This window comes from Megachile rotundata, chromosome 10 (assembly GCF_050947335.1).
Source record: "Megachile rotundata isolate GNS110a chromosome 10, iyMegRotu1, whole genome shotgun sequence".
NCBI classification, from domain to species: domain Eukaryota; kingdom Metazoa; phylum Arthropoda; class Insecta; order Hymenoptera; family Megachilidae; genus Megachile; species Megachile rotundata.
Window position 1 is genome coordinate 6,507,694 of NC_134992.1, and position 20,140 is coordinate 6,527,833.

The 20,140-nt window shown below is 34.3% G+C and overlaps 1 protein-coding gene across 6 annotated transcripts in view; it reads left to right on the top strand.

Moving 5' to 3' along the window:
• Nrx-1 (neurexin 1) overlaps positions 1 to 20,140 on the top strand; it is a 583,956-nt gene that overhangs the window by 277,451 nt on the left and 286,365 nt on the right. For all 6 annotated transcript variants that reach the window (XM_076536346.1, XM_076536345.1, XM_076536349.1 and 3 more), the window contains one exon: positions 6,874 to 7,034. In XM_076536346.1, the coding sequence (XP_076392461.1) occupies positions 6,874 to 7,034 (161 nt within the window). The remainder of the gene's footprint in view (positions 1 to 6,873; positions 7,035 to 20,140) is intronic.

Here is a 20,140-nt window from a genome sequence, read left to right on the forward strand (position 1 = left end):
TAAGCAGGATACATCTTTGAATTCAGTGTATATTTAACAGCAACGCGGAGGTGGAAGTTCAATTTCAATATTTTGAAAGGACAGAATATTGTCTGCCTTTAATACAATGTTCCCTGTGTATTTAATAATAGAGTGCAGGTAGAAGTTCAGTTTCAATGTTTTCGGAGAAAGAGACGGTTAAATACGCACGATCGTGTAAGAGAAATGTTGTGTTACACATGTGAAAGAATGAAGTACGGTTTAAATAAATCAAGACCAGATTATGTTAATTGCTTGAAAGTTTCGAGTGGTAAAATTATGATTAAATGGTCTAACATATTTTACAAATACTTTTGCATTTGTAAAATGTAATTAATATTATCTTACTATGTTTTATTTCAACCTCTTCCATATATTCAATTGAATATTCTTCAACTTGAAGTTTAGATCCAAGTATAAGTTGTGTGGGAATGAGAAAATGTCAAAACAGCTGTTGGTGACCGAACGCTGGTAAACATCGATAATGAATGTTATTAAATTATTAGTCATTTATATACGAGGTGTGATCATTAAGTTCCAGAATTGTGTCTGCTGTGACCAAACGAATGACACGATTGACATGCGCTCGCAAAACATAAGAATAACAATCTTGGAGACGTATGACACGAAGTTTGGAAGCGATATCTTCATTGAATCCTGTGTTGTACAAGTTTATGGTAGCATACGCACGCTCTCCTTTGCGAAATCACGATGGACTCCAAATTGGAACAAAAGGGCATAAAAAAAAAAGAAACATGGAAAATTGTCGTTCTTCCTCACCCTCCGTATTCATCAGATTTGGAACCCTGTTATTTCTTTTTGTTTCCCAAAATGAAATTAAAACTCAAGGGTCGCCGATTTGACACGGTGGACGAGATTCAACGTGAATCGCAGCAGGTGCTTGATACGCTTCAATAAGAAGACTTCTAGGAAGCTTTCCAAAAATGCCAGAGGCTCTGGGATCGGTGCATAGCTGCACAAGGAGACTACTTCGAAGAGGATGGTAGACAAATTTGAAATAGGTGACTTTATCTGAATATACCAGTCTCGGAACTTAATGATCGCACCTCATAGGTTACCGACGTTGCAAGAGCGAGCGGACGTTCATTCGCTCTTCTTTGAAAAAGCAAGCGGAATAAAAGAGGGTTGTTGATTGGAGACCTCTACGAAAGAAGGGCGTTTAGAGATTAGGCGGAAGAAAGTCGTAAAAGTCGTTATAAACGTTTTGAGTTTTTAAATAGTGTTTAAGTAAAGTTTCTTTAAAAGTTTTTGTTAGTGTTACAGTTCTTAAAAGTCTTAAAGATTTTTGTTAATTAATAAATAAGAGCTTTGCACAAATCAAATTAAAACAGTACAATATCACTTTCTGTATCTTTATTTCTACAGTTGCATTATCAAGAATCCTTGAATATAAAATACTTAGAACATTTTAATATTCTTTGTCCGTTTTAATGTTAGTTCTGAATAGTTAATCTTGACTGACGCATCTGATAAGTAAATGGCACGGGAAGGGGTTAATCATCCAATTCTGTAGATTTTTTGTTTCTACCGATAAAATAGAAGTGTCAATTTAAAACCTCAAACTGTATCTTTTTCAATAAAAGTATCGATATTTTTGTGTAACATTTTGATGGAACACTTTATGACTTTGAAACGTTGTCGTACAAATATATAAACCATATGTGCATATCAAGCGAGGTCGCTGACCTGAAAGTTATGCTCTTCTGTTCACATCAGTTATTGGTATTCAATAAAACATTTCTATGTCACAATTTTCAATGCGTGTAACGTTTCTATTTATCAATGAACGAAACTGTTTGCTGACAATATTTCATTATTAACTTAACTTTTTCTGTTTATCGTTCCTCTATTAGATTATATTCGTGACAAATCACTTTTGGAAATCGATGAATTAACGTGCAGTGTGTTTATTATTTTATGAGAGAAAATAGAACTGAAACATTTATTCGTGCCACATACGTGCTACAAATTTTGTCAGATTGCAAGTTTCGAACGGCTATTTCCCTAAAGGGTGCTTTTATAGTTTTATTTAGCTAATTGTCTGTATTTTCGACTTTTTGTATTTTTAAATATTTATTTCTCAAAAACTTCGCATTTTCAAATTTTGCATATTTTTTAAAATTTATATCTCAAAATTTGGGGAGTTCCAAATGTCTATATTTCAAAAATTTTATATTCCCCGAATTAATATTTTGCTAAATCCCTACATCCCCAAATCCATACATCTTCATGTTCCTACATTCCCAAATTCCTACATCTCCAATTACCTACATTTCCAAGTCCCCACATCCCCAGATCCATGCATTCCCAAATTCCAAATCCCCAATTCCCTATGTATCCAAATCTCTACATCCTCAAATCCTCACATCCCCGAATCCACAAATCCCTGAATTCTCACATCTTCAAATCATCACATCTCTAAAACTTCACATCCCCAAATTCTCACATTCCCAAGTCCTCACATCTCCAAATCCCCACATCCCCAAATTCTCACATTTCCAAAACTTCATATCCCCAAATTCTCACATCCCCGAATCCTCACATCTCCAAATTCTCACATCCCCAAATCCTCACATCTTCAAATCCCCACATCCCCAAATTCTCACATTTCCAAATCTTCACATTCCCAAATCCCCACAACCCCAAATTCTCACATTTCCAAACTTTCACTTCCCCAAATTCTCGCATCTCCAAATCCTCACATTCCCAAATCCCTACATCCCCAAATTCCCACATCCCCAAATCTCTACATACCCAAATCTCTACATTCCCAAATCTATACGTCCCCAAATCTCAAAAATTTGAAATCCCTACATTCTCAAATCTCTACATCCCTAAATCCCCAGATCCCCAAATTCCCACATCCCTCAAATACCCAGATCCCCAAACAAATTGCCAAATTCCTGACTCCCCAAATCCTTATATTCCCACACCTCCAAATTCAAAACTTCTCCAAAACTCCCCAAAAAGAAATCCCCTTACCAGAAATCTCTCCATAACACTCCCTTGTTACACTAACTAGCAAAAATCGTCTCTTTTCGTGCGTAGCGAGTATACTCGTGATTCGAGCTGAAATATTGCCACCTTCTCGTGACAAGTATACTCGACGTGTACGCGAGAGTGGTTAAAACGCAAATGACGCGATTAATCACTGTTTTTGCAGTTTCTTTGCCAATGAAATGAGTTTGAAGCCGGCTTAGAACATAAAACGACGCGTATAAATCGTTTGGTATCCGCTTACCATTAGTTTCGCCGGTTTTCGTTCCCAGTGCGGTCGCTCGGAGCCGCTAAAACGACTGAGCTCGTCGTTAATAATTATCGCCGCGAGCGAACTGAAAAGCTCGAGGATTATGCCAGTCTGTCGGTTAGCTCGTAACAAGCCCAGGGATTAAGACGCGGCAAACGACACTTTATTTTTATTGTTTTGTGGGAAAGGTGGTCGCGAGCCAGCCGGTGCTCGATGTAATTATGTTCGAGTTATGTGGGATTAAATGTAGGACGCTCGTGTTTGCACGGAATTAACGGGAATTATAATTTTGTTCGGGCTTCGGGCTGGCTCATGAGATAGAAAGGATAACGAAATTACTCGTTATGTTCTATAGTTCTATGAGTCGCAATTACATTTTTATTTTTATCATTCGATTCTGTAAATGTAACAAACTTTCGATATGTCAAATGTCAATCCTTTATCTAGGAAATTGCTGCTTTTTTGCAAAAATAATTACAAATTGAATTATTCTATAAAATTGAGGTTTATAATTGTAGGAAAAACGTCCTAAAAGTGCACCTTAAAGTGCTTATCATTATTAGAACTTCCAGCCACTCTAAAACTACCTGACTGTACAGTTTGTACCTTGTATGTATCACATTACACGCATGACATGTAATGAGTATTTTAATACTGAAACTATCAAAGCAGTTAAATGGTCGTTTGACGTGTTCATTATTTCAATCCACAAAATTTATTAACACGATGCTGCTTCTCTGTACGAGTTTCACACAAATTACGTGGAAACATCAATACAATGTATAACAATGCTGTTCTCTACGCGAGTACATTGGAACGAAATTTTTGATGATTAAATTATAATTTTACCAAAGATATGATATGCTTTAACTTTGATAATTTACTTTTTTAGAAAATTCACAAAATATGTAATTTCCAAATGTTTCCAATATCGTGTATTAGTGCAAAGAGGTGCTCTCATGGTGCCTAAACTACTTGGTACCTTTTATTTACATGTAATGTACTTTTGTGGGATTTGTTAATACTCTTATAAAACATGGTGAAGGCAAAGAAGTGTGAATCAAAACATATGAAAAGGATCGTTCGATTGAAACGGTGAATGAGACAGTAGAGTGAGCCATGGCGCTTTGTAATCTACGATGACGTTCGCGAAAGCCACTATAGTGGACCGTCGTACAGAGAGATGGTAGTCACGGAAGCCACTATAGTGACGCGACGTGCCTAAGAGATTAATTATACAAATTACGATTAGTATCGAACGCAAAACGATCTTTACGCAAATACGATTTAGGTTTGTCACATTTGATCTGCAACGTGCGTCACCAGTCTGATTTATGTTATGAACCAAGAGAAACTGGCGCTATGTAATCTACGACATTGGCGAAACTATAGTGAATCGTACAGAGAGATGCTATCCGAAAGTCACTAGAGTGGCATGTCATGCCTAAATGACGCGATAATTCTTCGTAAATCGCCTAAAAAGGACAACTCCGAACAAGAATGCTCAAACTTTAAACTCTCCGGTATTTTGAATAAATAACTTGTAACCTGAATTTTGTCGATCTACCAAAATTTAACACAGCAACACATCTGAAAATTAATATAAAATTTGTTTTAACTTGATAAAGCTGTTCGAAAGCAGAGAAAAATAATCCTGTAAACTTGTTATTTTGTATTGAAATAATAAAAGTAATGATTGAATAAATTTACTTGATACATGTATCTGGTAAACACAGCCATGTAGATTACTCGTGTGTTTAATGAAGGGTTAATTAAACTTCGTGTTACAATCAACTGTTACGATGCTATTTTCTGTTAAAAAATCTCGAATAACATTGACAATTCTTTTAAACCTTCACCGTTTAATTACGATCAGTCTATTTAACTTTTCAACGATTTTCACGTGAACCCAATGATACACCTGAAGTATTGCATGCAACCCAATCGCACACAAGCGTTTAAACTCTACAGACACATCTACGAAAATTATTATGCTGGAGTATACAATGGCCAAATTATAATAGTCGAGAGATATCAGTTTGAAAATATGCGGCAAACGAGATATTAAATAGTTTGACATTAACGAGGGGAAAATATAATATGTTTGAATATTAAATGTTACGCTCTCTCATTTATGAAACTTTGCCACTTTATAGCGAACATTTAGTTGAATATTCGAATAGTCTATTTTGCAGACGGCTAATTGCTTGGAAGATATTAACGATTAAACATAGTTGCTGTGTGAATTCTGATTCCAGGAATTATTAGAAACAAATCATTAGCAACACAGTTAAATGATTTATTGCAGGTCTGCAGATGAAATTACTACTTACGTATTTTTCTTCATTTTAAATATTTGATCGTATTAAAGTATTATTACATTTGCAATAATACAAATTGCTGCTGCAATTAGTAATTTAATAATTATTGACAAGCTATCGTCGAAATATTTGTCACACTTTCTTGAGATGAAGAATGACAAACGTAAATTTTATTGACACGGTTTCGTCAAATTGTCTTACATGTCTTGTTGATGTCAAGAATTTTTGCATAATATAAAATGTTAGTTGATGCTTCAGTATTTACTTATTTATCTTTGCAGTTAATTGATAATTTAAAAGTAACTGTATATTTAATTCTGGTAGCTTTAGCATTAAAAATCTTCTTCATGCTTTATATATTTTAGAATAAAAAGAGGAAATAAAGTTGTGATTATATTAAATAATGTATATTGAATATATACATTGAATTTCGTTGAATCATACTGAATTATATCGAATTATATCGAATTATATCGAATTATATCGAATTATATCGAATTATATCAAATTACATCGAATTATATTGAATTATGTCGACTTATATCGAATTGTAGCAAATTATATTAAATTATATGAAAGAACTGCAAAATATGCAAACGTAGAATATTCTAACCAATAAAATTAAAAAATTAAATATTCATCTATTTATTAATTTCTATTAAACATATCATAGCACATGTGTAAATACCTGCTTTCACTACGGCAGTCAATGCGTTCATTGTATAATTATTTCATTAACCTAATTAAAGCAATCAACTTGTTACGTCTGTAATAACAAACAATAGAACAGATAATAGTAATTGTGTACGAAATCAATTATAATTACAGCAACGAACGCCGCACAACCGTTAATTTACTTTACTAAGGTAAATCAGTTTCGAAATTAATTACGTAAAATCGTAAATAGCTATATCTTTGAAAAAGTATTTATTTATCGATATCTTCATAAAATTATTATAGTACATTTCCTTATAAAATTCCAAAAAAATTTAATAATTCTTGAACACAAAATGATAAATCATAAATCTGTCATTTTTAGGATTTTCTCTGAAGTAAAAAATGATAGAATCGTTCTACCGTTTTAATATTTATATGTATAGTAACTGGGTAAAATTTTACTTATTAATTTACTAATTTTACTGACAAAATTTTATTACTTTTAGGAATGATTTTATTAAAGTAGTTACACTGAATAAACTCTAAAAAACTGCACCTGAGCCTTAATTTATATGAAACTAACCACTTGCTATTTTCCTGTTGTTTCAGGAGAAGGGGATGATTATCTAACCGTGTCTCTGAGAGACGGTGGAGCAGCTGTTGGAATGACTTTAGCCAAAGGAAGATTAGATCTTCATATAAAACCGGGCAGGGTTCGGTTCGATGATAATCAGTGGCACAAAATCATCGTGCACAGGAAGGTCCAAGATGTAAGTACATGATCTTCTTTCCTTTATTTTTGCGAATAATTAAACGAGTGATTGCAATGCAAGATCCCCGGATATAGGAATTACATCGTAAAATATCGTGAAATTGCGTTTGGAACAGTTTGTGCAAGTATTTTATAAAGATGAGATAATTAATGATTGAGAAAGTTCGTCACAATGGAGCGGTAATAGGATTCTGGGGTTTTAAGTTTCTACTATTTAAAATTTTTCAAATTTTACATTTCTGAATTTCTGAATTTCTAGATTTCCTGATTTCTAGATTTCCTGATTTCTAGATTTCTAGATTTCTAGATTTCTAGATTTCTAGATTTCTAGATTTCTAGATTTCTAGATTTCTAGATTTCTAGATTTCTAGATTTCCACATTTCTAGATTTCCAAATTTCTAGATTTCCACATTTCTAGATTTCTACATTTCTAGATTTCCAAATTTCTAGATTTTCACATTTCTAGATTTTCAAATTTCTAGATTTCCACATATCTAGATTTCTAGATTTCCACATATCTCGATTTCTAGATTTCCAGATTTCCACATTTCTAGATTTTCAAATTTCTAGATTTCTAGATTTCTGAATTTCTGAATTTTTTTTTTAATTCATTTCTCCGTAAAAGGTACGAGAAAATTCTATATGTAATAATTATTGCTAAATTGCAATAAACAAAAAATTCCAAAAACACGTATCCCCTATTTTGATCCATATTTTTCGTATACAAATCCGCAAAAAAATCGAACTGCATTTGGGGTGAAAAATTGAAAAAAAAGTCCAATTTTTTAATATATTATTTAAATAAATAATTTCTCCCGAAATTTTTGTCACTAACTAAATTCCTGACTACAAACTACACAATTTAAAAAAAAATTCACCTTCCTACACCCTCCACTTTCCGAGATATTAAAGAAAATGTGTTTCCAACCCCGAACTTTGAGGGTTATTTTCACCTCCTCAACATGCATGTCCGCAGATATAAAACAATACGTATCAAATGATTTTTAAAAAGTTACCACATATGTCAATTTCATTAAAATCCGCGTGTGACACCTTGGTGATGTCCCTTGTCAATCAACAACAAATTTCAAATTTTTCCAAAGAAATTAAACACACGTGCTATTTTGACCGAGAGTGTACATAGCAGCGTAGACCCCGCCACGGCAAAAGGGTTAACCTGATTAAAATCGAAAACGCGCAGGAGCCGGTTCGATTTCGTTGTTCGGCGTCGATGTCCCGAAGCAAATAGATCGGACGTGAGGGCAATATCGTTAGCGTACCCTGGGTATACACACTGGCATTCATCGTGTATTACGCGCCATAGGATAGGTAATGCAATTATTTACGCGTTGCCATCGGAGGGGAGTAACCCGCCCCTAATCCTCCGACCAGTTTATCGATTTAACGCCACCACGTATTCGCGATCGTCGAATCGATCTCGTTCGCGTCATCGATCACCGACTCGAACGCGGACGGGTTTGTTTTCGTTCTCGTTTCGTGGCGGACACGTAATTCCTACCGTTTAAATTCCGATCGACTCTCTTCGCATCGACGAAGAATTTCAATCGGTGACGGAGGAATTAGGAAGGAAATCAACCCCTGACACTGTCATGAGATACACTGACTCGTTTCAACACGGTAAACATTGCATATGGGTCACAATGTCGGCAGTAAACTACCATTGTCCTCAATTCTCAGATTCTCTGGGCCAATGATCATAGCAGTCGAGGCCCTTATAAAATCAATCAATGAATCAGATTTTCTGAATTGAAACATTCTAAAACTTGCTAAATCTTCAAATTTAAAAATTCCCAATTTAGTATTTAATATTAAATTTTTAATTTAGTAAATAATAATTTGTTCAGTAATTTGTACATTTTTAACTTCATAAATTTCTGTTCCTCTACATTTTTTAATTTCTAATCACATTCTGAAGTTTTTAAACTTGCTAAATATAAATTTTGGAGTTTAAGGATTTGATGGTTAATTGGAAGGCATAATTATTTAGGCATTTTGTAAGATTCTAGGAATATTGGAACTTCCAATTTAGTATTTAGTATTAAATTTCCAATTTAGTGGGTCACAATGTCGTCAGTAAACTATTGTCCTCAATTCGCAGACTTTCTGGTGGGTCAATGATCATAGCAGTCCCTTATAAAATCAATCAATCAAATTCTCTGAATTCAAACATTCTATAACTTGCTAAATCTTCAAATTAAAAAATTTCCTATTTAGTATTTAATACTAGATTTTTAATTCAGTAAATAATAATTTGTTTAGTAATTTGTACATTTTTAATTTCCTAAATTTCTGTTCCTCTACATTTTTTAATTTCTAATCACATTCCATAGTTTTTAAACTTGCTAAATATAAATTTTGGAGTTTAAGGATTTGATGGCTCGGTAATTAGAATGCATAATTATCCCCTTGCAGTATTTTGACGAGCCAGACTCGTGACGCACCTATGGCCCAAATGTACGACAAATCTTGCTTGAATATTTAATACGTTTTAATTTGAAGTTCAAGTTCAATTATAATTTGTATAGACAAAGGCCGCTGAATACAAAGGCCATCATCACATTTTGATTTTCTTTAATGATTTTAATACTATTGTAGTTAATAGTTATTTCTGACTGACGCACCTGACAAACTAATCATACGGCAAGGGGTTATTTAAACACTTTGTAAGATTCTAGGAATATTGGAATTTAATAATACAATGGTCCAGAATTTTGTGGATTTATCAACCTTTGGAGACCTAGCAATTTGCGGACATAGGTATTCGGAAACTTCGAAATTGTAGAACTTTGGAATTTCGAGGTCAGAGTGTGTGAAGTTTAGGAATTTGGTGACTATGTAATTGAAAGACACGGGTATTTAGTTGCGTTAAAATTTGTAGACCTAGATATACGGAAATTTAGTGATACAATGACTGGAAATTTGGGACATATGAATTTGTAGATTTATTAATTAAGTGGCGTAGAAATTTGCAGATCTAGAAATTCAAGGATGTAGTTATTAGGAAGTCCTATAATTTAGGTGGTTCGGAATTAGGGGGGAGGGGGAGAAGAATTTGAAAATTTAAATTAATATGAAGGAAATTTAAGAATTCCGAAATTTGGATTTTCTAAAATCCTCAAATCCTGAAATCCTGACATTCAAAAACTATGAATTTCTGAGGGTTTGAAATTCTTAAATTCTCGTATTCCCAAATTCTAATTTTCCAAAATTCTCATAATCCCAAATTTTAATTTTCCCAGATTCTGATTTTCCCAAATTCTCATATTTCCAAATTGTAATATTCTCAAATTTTCATATTCCCAAATTGTAATATTCTCAAATTTTCATATTCCCAAATTGTCATATTTCCAAAATTGTTATATTTCCAAATTGTCATATTCCCAAATTGTCATCTACCCAAATTCTCATATTCCCAAATTCTCATATTCCCAACTTGTCGCATTTTCAAATTCTCAAAATTTCCAAATTGTCAAATTATTAAATTGTGAAATTGACAAAATTTTCAAATTATCAAAATCTAAAATAGTCAAATGGTCAAATGGTCAAATTGTCAAATTGTCAAATGGTCAAATGGTCAAATGGTCAAATGGTCAAATGGTCAAATGGTCAAATTGTCAAATGGTCAAATGGTCAAATTGTCAAATGGTCAAATGGTCAAATGGTCAAATTGTCAAATTGTCAAATTTTCAAATTGTCAAATTATCATATTCCAAAATTCCCAAGCTCTCAAATTTCATATTTCCAAAATTCCAAAATTCCAACCTTACAAAATTCAAAAGTTCGACAACGCGATAATTTGTAAACCCATAAACCTATAAACCTCCAAATTTGTATATCCTATCACCCAAATATCAAATATTCTCAAATACTCAAACCCACAAACATTAAACCTTGCTTTCATAACGCGCCTCCATTTCCCAGCGGCGAAAGCGTGGTTCAGCGTCGCAACTCGCGGCTGCATAATAAATCGAACGCAATCGATGATCGCCTTAAATCACACAGTGTCCCGGGCGAATCCAAACCGACACCGATCGCAGTGCCGTTCATCTTGCGAAGGAAACGGGGACATAATCGCGTTTCATTTGCCGTGTGGGATCTTAGAAGAGGCGGCTGGGCTATCTATTTCTGGCCGACTATCCGTTATCTTGTATCGGAGATAGCCGCGCGGGGAATGCATCGCGTTGCACGCCAACGATTTAAGGGCTGCGGATGTGCAAGGAGGTATCCCGAGCATGAATTAGGTCACCGATGCCATGCAAATCGGCTAATGTTCGCGGTAACGGCACTTCGCTTAATTTCCCCGAGCGGCCGTTGTTGTTGTTGTTGTTCCGCGATGGCTACCGGTTCGTAATCGCGCGATCAATTCTATACTTTAAGCGATAAATATTTTATTCCGACTCCCTTGATGACGGTGTAGAGAGAATTGCTGATCGTCCATTTTGTGCGATGGTATAACTTTTCGTTAATGCGTGCAAAAAGTTCAACATAGAGGTGCTGTATTGGCGGTAAATTTTGTTAAGAATGAAGCATATTATCGTATATAAACTCGATCGATCGATGAACAAAAGTTTACTCTATCGTTACGTTATCGTGAACACCCACGTGTATTAATCGTGTCATTCATTTTAATTTGCTATAAAATTACTACTTTAATAAATTAAAATATATTCGGATAAATGTGCTTTTATTTACTCTCAGTCGTGATCTGTTACTGTGTAATTCTAACAGATTTTAATGCGGAAATTTTTCAAGATACCGTTTGCATTTCAAAGAGTTTTAGGTTAGGTGACTTGGTTGATGGAAGCAACTTTTTGAAATATTCGATGAATTTTTTTGAAGTTATTTATTAACACTAAACCTACCGGTGTACACTTTATTTAAAATTGAAAATGAAGTTGGAAAATGAATAAACAACCAAACATAAAGTCTGAGGATGAATTTTTCATCTGGATGAAAACTAGCGCAGATACAAAATCTTAAAATATGTAATTTATAGTTCGAAATTTGTAGAGCGATCATTTGATTATTTTGGTAGTTTCAATGTTAATAATAATTTTTCTATTAAGCAATGCATACATTTCAAAATATAACCTTGACATTGAAAATGAAGTAGACAAATGAGTAAATGGAGAAGAAAGTGTAAATTAGTGTACACATTAATTATTTATCTTCATGGAAATTAATCACCTTAACAAATCTTGTGATTTTAAAGAAGTTTGTTTACATTTCAAAGCTTTATAATTTTTAGCTCTGAAAATTCCCAAAATTCGATAATTCTTGAAAAATTATTGAAATTCGATTCTTCAAAAATCATTGAAATGCAAAAAAAATTAAAAATACAAAATTCGAAAATTTGCAAGAAAAAAATTAAAAAATTTTTAAATTCGAAAAGTGACTATTCTGCACAATTACTAAATTTGTGCATGAAACCAACCAGAAAAAAGTAATGAACGATTCGTGTGCACCTGTAAGACGAATAACTGCACAAAGTTGCGATTGCCCGCTATAAAGCAACGTCGCGGTAACGGCACTTCGTGAAATTCTGTTTCATGGTCGAAGTTTGTTTGCAACAACAAAAATGTCCGTCGTGTCAGGGGAAGTTTATCAGATAAATTCGATGTAAAACCACAGAACAGAAAGTAGGGTCACGAATAAATCGTGTGAGCGGCGACGATCCATAAAATGAATCGCATTATGCGGTCGTGGGTGTTGGAGAATCCGGAATCCATAAATCGCGATTGTATATCGTGGAACAGGTTGCATTCTCCGTGATATCAACGATACCAGATAACAGATAACCGCGGAGAAATGTGTACTCTTGCTCCTTGCGAGATCTCGAACGATAAGTGGAACAATATTAATCGCGATACTTGTACGACTGGAATGTTTCACCTTCGAACACGTGATTTTATTCAAACGAGATCATGTTCGAGCTGTGTTTCACCCTGCACGAGGGATCTTTTCGTGAGGTTTATCTTTAAGATATAGGATGACTTTACAATGTGGAACAAATATGGCTTCCGTACGATAAATGTGTCTGTTAAGAGGGAAAAGATATTCTCTATTATTCTGAGGAGTTTTTTGAGGATTGGTGAGTTTGGAATTTGGAGATATGGGGAATTGGACACTTATGGATGGATTGAGAAATTTTGAGAATTAGAAATTTGGGAACCTAGGAATTTGGAAACCTAGGAATTTAGAGATATAAGCATTTGGAGATCTATGCCTGTGGGCATTTAGGGATTTGGGGATCTGCCAATATGGGAAATTAGAGATTTTAAAAATTAGGAACTTGGGAATCTAGAAATTTAGGAATTTAAGTATTTAGAGATCTGTGCATTTGGGAATCTAAGGATTTGGGGACTTAGGAATTTGGTAATCTAGGAATTTGGGAACCTAGGAATTTGGAAACCTAGGAATTTAGAGATATAAGCATTTGGAGATCTATGCATGTGGGCATTTAGCGATTTGGGGATCTGCCAATATGGGAAACTAGAGATTTTAAAAATTAGGAAATTGGGAATCTAGAAATTTGAGAATTTAAGTATTTAGAGATCTCTGCATTTGGGAATCTAAACATTTGGGGACTTAGGAATTTGGTAATCTAGGAATTTGGGAACCTAGGAATTCGGAAACCTAGGAATTTAGAGATATAAGCATTTGGAGATTTATGCATGTGGGCATTTAGGGATTTGGGGATCTGCCAATATGGGAAACTAGAGATTTTAAAAATTAGGAAATTGGGAATCTAGAAATTTGAGAATTTAAGTATTTAGAGATCTCTGCATTTGGGAATCTAAGGATTTGGGGACTTAGGAATTTGGGAATCTAGGAATTCGGGAACTTAAGAATATAAAGGTTTAGGTATTTGGAGCTCTATGAATATGGAAATCTAGGGATTTGGGGACTTAGGAATTTCGAGATTTAAGTATTTGAAGATCTGTGAATATGGAAATCTAAGAATTAGGGAAATTAGGTATATGGGGATTCAGGTATTTGGAGATCTGTGAACATTGAAATCTAGGAATTTTGAGACTCAGGAATTTGGTCATCTAGGAATTTCAGATCTTAAGAATGTGAAGACAATTTTATATGTAATATTGACCATTCAGTTTGATATTTAGTATTGAAAATTTAATTGGATATGTACTATTGAACATTTCACTTTATATATTATAGTGCTAAACACTTAATTTAATATTATAAATGATCATCAAATAAATTCCAATGGAATCCAAAGGTACGATCACGATCATGATACCCTTAACAAAAAGGAAAACGGCAGAACAAATTCGTACATTACCACAAACTGTCTGTCGGACAGAACAGCACGGCCGGAAGCTACGGTAAGAAACTTCGAACTTAGGGTCGAAAGTTTGACAGTTTCAATCCGACCGTCGGCCTTTGAATGTACGCAGGCAAGTTCACTGGTTCCTTCCTTGATAACTAGTTCACTACTTCCTGCTAGTCGACGTCTTCGCCGTCTTTTCCATTACGAAACGGTGGAAAGCATGCATCGTGAATATCAGCTACGTGAACAATATTCCGATTGCCGAGAACTGGTCGCGAATCTTGAAACGCATACAAAACACCGCGGTGTTCGTGCTTTCGGAAATGTTTCGTAAATGAGAAACCTTCGACCGAACTAACTTTTCTATGTTACGGTATACGGATCAGGTGCTTGCGAATTAAAATGTGTATGTAACTTGGAGACTCTTGTGCATATTATAGACGGAAAAAACACAGCCTTAACAGCATGTCTATGCACAGTTTGCGTATACGAGGTAAGCTGTCGCAGAGGGTGCCATGTGACTGGTACAAGCGGATAGAGAGTGATTTTACGGAAAGTATAAGTCATTTTTTAATTCTTCGTGGCTTAATGTGTGTAACTTTGAGACTCTTGTGAACACTGTAGACGGAAAAAACAGGATTAACAGCGTCACGATTAACGAGTTGGCGCGTGATCGACCCAAAGTAAAAGAAGCTCCCACAGTAACACTTCCGTTACATTTCGACAAATAAGAATAATAATGACAATAACAATTGCATCACGCAATTCGCACTATTCCGTTTTCGAGATGTTTGCCTGTCATTTTTGGCGTAATTGATGTGCGATCGCTCAAGACAATACCGCCGAAAATACGTGTGGCGCCCATTTTTCTATTCTGACCAATCGGAGTAGCTCTTTTAAACCCCTGAGACTCTTCACGCGCCAACTCGTGAGTTGACATCGGTACATAAAGTTTGCGTATACGAGGCAAGCAATCGCATAGGGTGTCATATGACTGGCACAATTCGATAGAGAGCTGTACGCCGTGTGAAGGTCTGTGTGAAGGTTTTTGATCTGAAGCCTACATTTCAAAACATTTGTAATTTGAAAGCGTTGAAACTATGATCGGCTCGAACATTTAATATTTTGTTAAAGGAAGAAATAGACTGGAGTCATGATTCATCATGAAGAAGGAATAGTTATTTTTCTAAGAGTTCTCGAATGTAATTTTAATGACAAATTTGGGCCATCTACAGAGTTATTTTACGCAAAATGTGTCATTTTTAAATTCTTCGTGGATCAGGGTCTGTAACTTTCAAACTGTCATTTGAACATTATAGAAAAGCCTTTATCTACGTAAAGTTTACATATACAAAACAAATTATTTTTCTATTCTGAACAATATGAGCTCGTCTAAACACCTGGGTCATCCTCTTCACGCACCAACTCGACGTCAATGTGACGGAATTCCTCGATCAGAATCCCTTTTTGCTTTTAATGGAAGCCTATATGGTGAATGCGACATAATCGGCAGATGTCACAGTGGTCGCTTCATCAATCACAAAGGATCGACTCGCAGACGATGCAAAAGACGTCGGCCCGTTATTGACATACCCGAACGAGAGCTATGTACGTCTCTTTGATCGAAAGCTCGACTACCAATCGACAAGTATGCCACGTATTCCATAATTTCACAGGGAATATTCGTAACGCGGGAAACGAGGTATTCGCCGCGACGAGGGCGAACCGATTAAATCGGGGATGAAGGAAGATGCCAGCGACCGAAGAATCGCGACGATGCGAAAATAGCCCTCGAATTTCTGATACCAGATTTAATATAGCATTGTTCGGTACAAATTTAGTTATGGTTTTTTTCTATTTCAAAAATTGTATTATTATATATTTTATAAAATTTTGTTGATGTGGATTTTTATTGTATATTTCTATTTGTTTTATTGTCATGTGTTTTAGGTTGTTTTGTTGTTATGGACTCGTATCGTTATTATAATATTTGTATTCATTTTGTTATTATATTATGTGTACATTCGTATTCGTTTTATTATTATATATTTGTAGTAATTTTACTATTATTATATTTGTACCTTTCTTTTATACATTCTACTAATTTTGTTATTATATATATAATTTCATAAAATATGAATATATATAATTTATAGTTAATATATTTTTATTGTTGACAATTTAGAGTTTTCACCTAAATTTTCATGTATTATTCCAATACAATTATTTTTCATTCGTTCCACGTTTCCAGCAGTTCATGGAATAATAAAGAGAAGACGATTATCGCGTGAAACACGCACACCACTTTTCAGTCGATATTACACGTTGATTTTACGCTAAGTGCCAGTTGTTTCGATAAGTCCGTCTATACTAGCTTGAAAAATTAATAACATAAGTGTGGACGTGATGTGTTATTACAGCTATATTAAATTTTCGAAGAAACGCCTTTTAATACCTAATCGGTTAATAGTTTACAAGTAATTTCCGCTGCGAAGCCATCTTGTGTTAGGGATCTGATGAAACATGCAATGGTTTAATCACTCTTTATGATTAGGTGAAGGTGTTATAGGAGTGGTGGTGTAATTAGAATTTATTTCTGATTGTGGAGTTTTGGAATTTTTTTAATTAGGGAAGGTGGGAATTTGAGAAGGTGAGAATTTGAGGAGGTGGGAATTTAAAAAGGTGGGAATTTGAGAAGGTGGAAATTGGAGAAAGTGCAGATTTGAGAAGGTGGAAATTTGAGAAGTTGGGAAGTTGAGAAATTGAGAATTTGAGAAGGTAGGAATTTGAGAAGTTGGGAATTTGAGAAGTTGGGAATTTGGGAAGGTGGGAATTTGAGAAGGTGGAAATTTGGGAAGTTGGACATTTGAGAAATTGGGAATTTGAGAAGTTGGGAATTTGAGAAGTTGGGAATTTGAGAAGGTGGAAATTGGAGAAAGTGCAGATTTGAGAAGGTGGAAATTTGAGAAAGTGTGAATTTGAAAAGTTGGGAAGTTGAGAAATTGGGAATTTAAGAAGGTGGGAATTCGAGAAGGTGGGAATTTAAGAAGGTGGAAATTCGAGAAGGTGGGAATTTAAGAAGGTGGAAAATTGAGAAGATGGAAATTTGAGAAATTGGGAATTTGAGAAGATGGGAATTTGAGATGTTGAGAAGTTGAGAAGGTAGAAATTTTTGTCCCCTTCAATTAGTGAATCTATAAATCTCCCAATTAGGAAATTTGAGAATTCCTAATTGGTGATCCGTCTGAATTCCTCTGATCCTCAATTCTGCCACATCGGCTCGCGGCTATTTAAACTCCACTTCAAAAATTGATAAATCCAACTTTAGTCGAAATAGTGTTGAATATTCAGTAATACATCGACGACATTGACATTTTATCCGGGTCACGATTTACCCGCGTTCTATTTTAATTGTCCAATGCCATCGATTCCCTCCAAATGAAAAAAAATAGTTATTTCAAATGTGAATAGATTTCAGATATATTTCAAAAATACCTCAAATTAAAGTAGATAAAATGAACAAAATCTCGACACGAATCTGGCCTAATCTCCATCATTCTTCATGAACTTTGAACGTAAATTTCTCCGAAACTTTCGAGAGTTGCGCGCTATTGTTTCACAAAATTATTACTGCTGATGTACTCTATAACTGTACAAAGTTTGAACGAAATCGGTGTCCCCTTGTTAGAAACCATCTTCTGCGACGCCGCGTTTCTCCTTTTAATCGTTCGCCGTTTGTAACCGGCCCCTCGAATCGTTCTGCTCATTCATCTTGCTATATCGGTCTGAAACGCGTCTCGCGAGGCTGGAAAGGACGCGGAAGGAGCTGAAAAGACGACCAGAAAATACCCACTCGAGTTTCCCGGCGTTCAAACGTTTCACTCGATCCGACTTCATGAATTCTTTCGACGAGCAAAGGTAGCCAAGAAACGAAGGCTGTTCGAATACAGAGCAAGAAACGGAACACGCGTTTCTGGGGCGTATCGCAATTAACGAGCACGTCGTCGTCGTTACAAGAACGTTGTAACGTTGGCTTCTTGATTTACTCGACGTCAAATGTACTACCTTTTTTCCTTCTCGTATCGATCTTCCTGTGGAAAGGTATGCGAGACGAGGACAAACTGTTTTGTGATTATTATTGAAAAGATAAATATTAAGTGCATTTTGTACGGTGTATTAATGTGGAGCAATTATGGAATTACTCTATGTGTAAGATGTAGGATATTTTAATATAAATTGTAATTTTATGTAAAATATTTAATGTTATTAGATGATTTTGTTTGGTGAAACATTTTTAAAATTTTTGATTTTGTGGAACAATTAATTTAAATGTAACATGTAATAATATATCATATGTACATTATTGAAACATATAATAATATTTATATATTATGTTATGAATTTTATGAAGTATGCATATAATATAGAATGTAACCAACGGTTAGGTTAACAATTGTTAATAATGATTAACTATTAAAATTGATTACTACATGTACAAAGTTGTATTAAATATTTTTGAGTTAATACGATAAGACTAAAAATTAAATTAAATTCTAATCCTTGATACGAAAAATCTTTGAAATAATATTAAATCTTTCATCTGACAAATTATAATTAAAAGTTGAACTTTTCAATTTAAAACGCGTGCAACTAATTTCAGTAAAATTCTCAATTAAAAGAAATGTAACTACAAATTTGTTAACTAAACCGAATGAAAAACTTGATCGGTCATTTAAAAGTTTACTTTAATTTAACTATTAATCCTTCAGTGCGCAACCAACATCACCGCATCGTAGAAAATGAACATCTTCCAGCGTTCAAAGTAAAACTTCCACCCGAACGCTATTAATCCCTCTGCGGATACCATTAAATCCTTCCGAACATCTTCCTCGACGATATCCAGAGCAAGAAATTCATCGAACAATTTCCATTCTCGTTGAAAGACAAACGCAAGTTCAATTTCGGCGTGCACTCTCCTTTCCGTAGTTGCTCTCCATCGGGGTTTGTTTAAGGGGAACGTCTTAAACCATCCCAATTTCTTTCCTCGGTAAAGTATCGACGTGCCGGAGAGCTTTTGTTCGAAAGTTTTGCAACTTTTCTCTTAGTATTTTCTATACTCACGACGTTAGGAAAGCTCGGAGGATTTCTGCAACGCTGCGAACAAAATACGGTGATACATGATATGTTATACTTGTTTATTTACACGTGTTTGTAGGTTGTAATTAGGCAATTTGCGTTGTAGATGGGTTAATCTGTAATTGGGTTAATCTACTTTTAATCACGTTCTGATTTTTGCTGATTAAATATATTTTTCTACTAAAAATGTTTAGATGATTTGTTGGTTAGGTTAGGTTAGGTAAAGTTATTTAAGATAAACAGCTATATAAAGTAGGTGTAAAGTGTTGTTTCAGAATATTTATATATCTGTGAAAAATTTCCGAAAGTCAATTAATTTTCAGGGGCAAAATTTATTTAAAAATAAATTGAGGGAGAAATTTTATTTACAGTGAAAAAAATGACTAAATCATAAGAATATCATAATATAATAATATTCATATTTTAATGTAATGAATATAATCATAAAATATCATTATTATGTTATATAATAATTGTAATATATTTATGGAATTCAATTTACCACTAATTAATGATATAGAAACGAAGTGTACGTCTCTAAAATCTTAACTCACTGAATAACTAGGTTATACAATTTAATTAGATAATTAGGTCAGCTTTAACAGCCATGAATTATTAGAAATTAGTGCAACTGGTGCCAGTGATACACGTATAT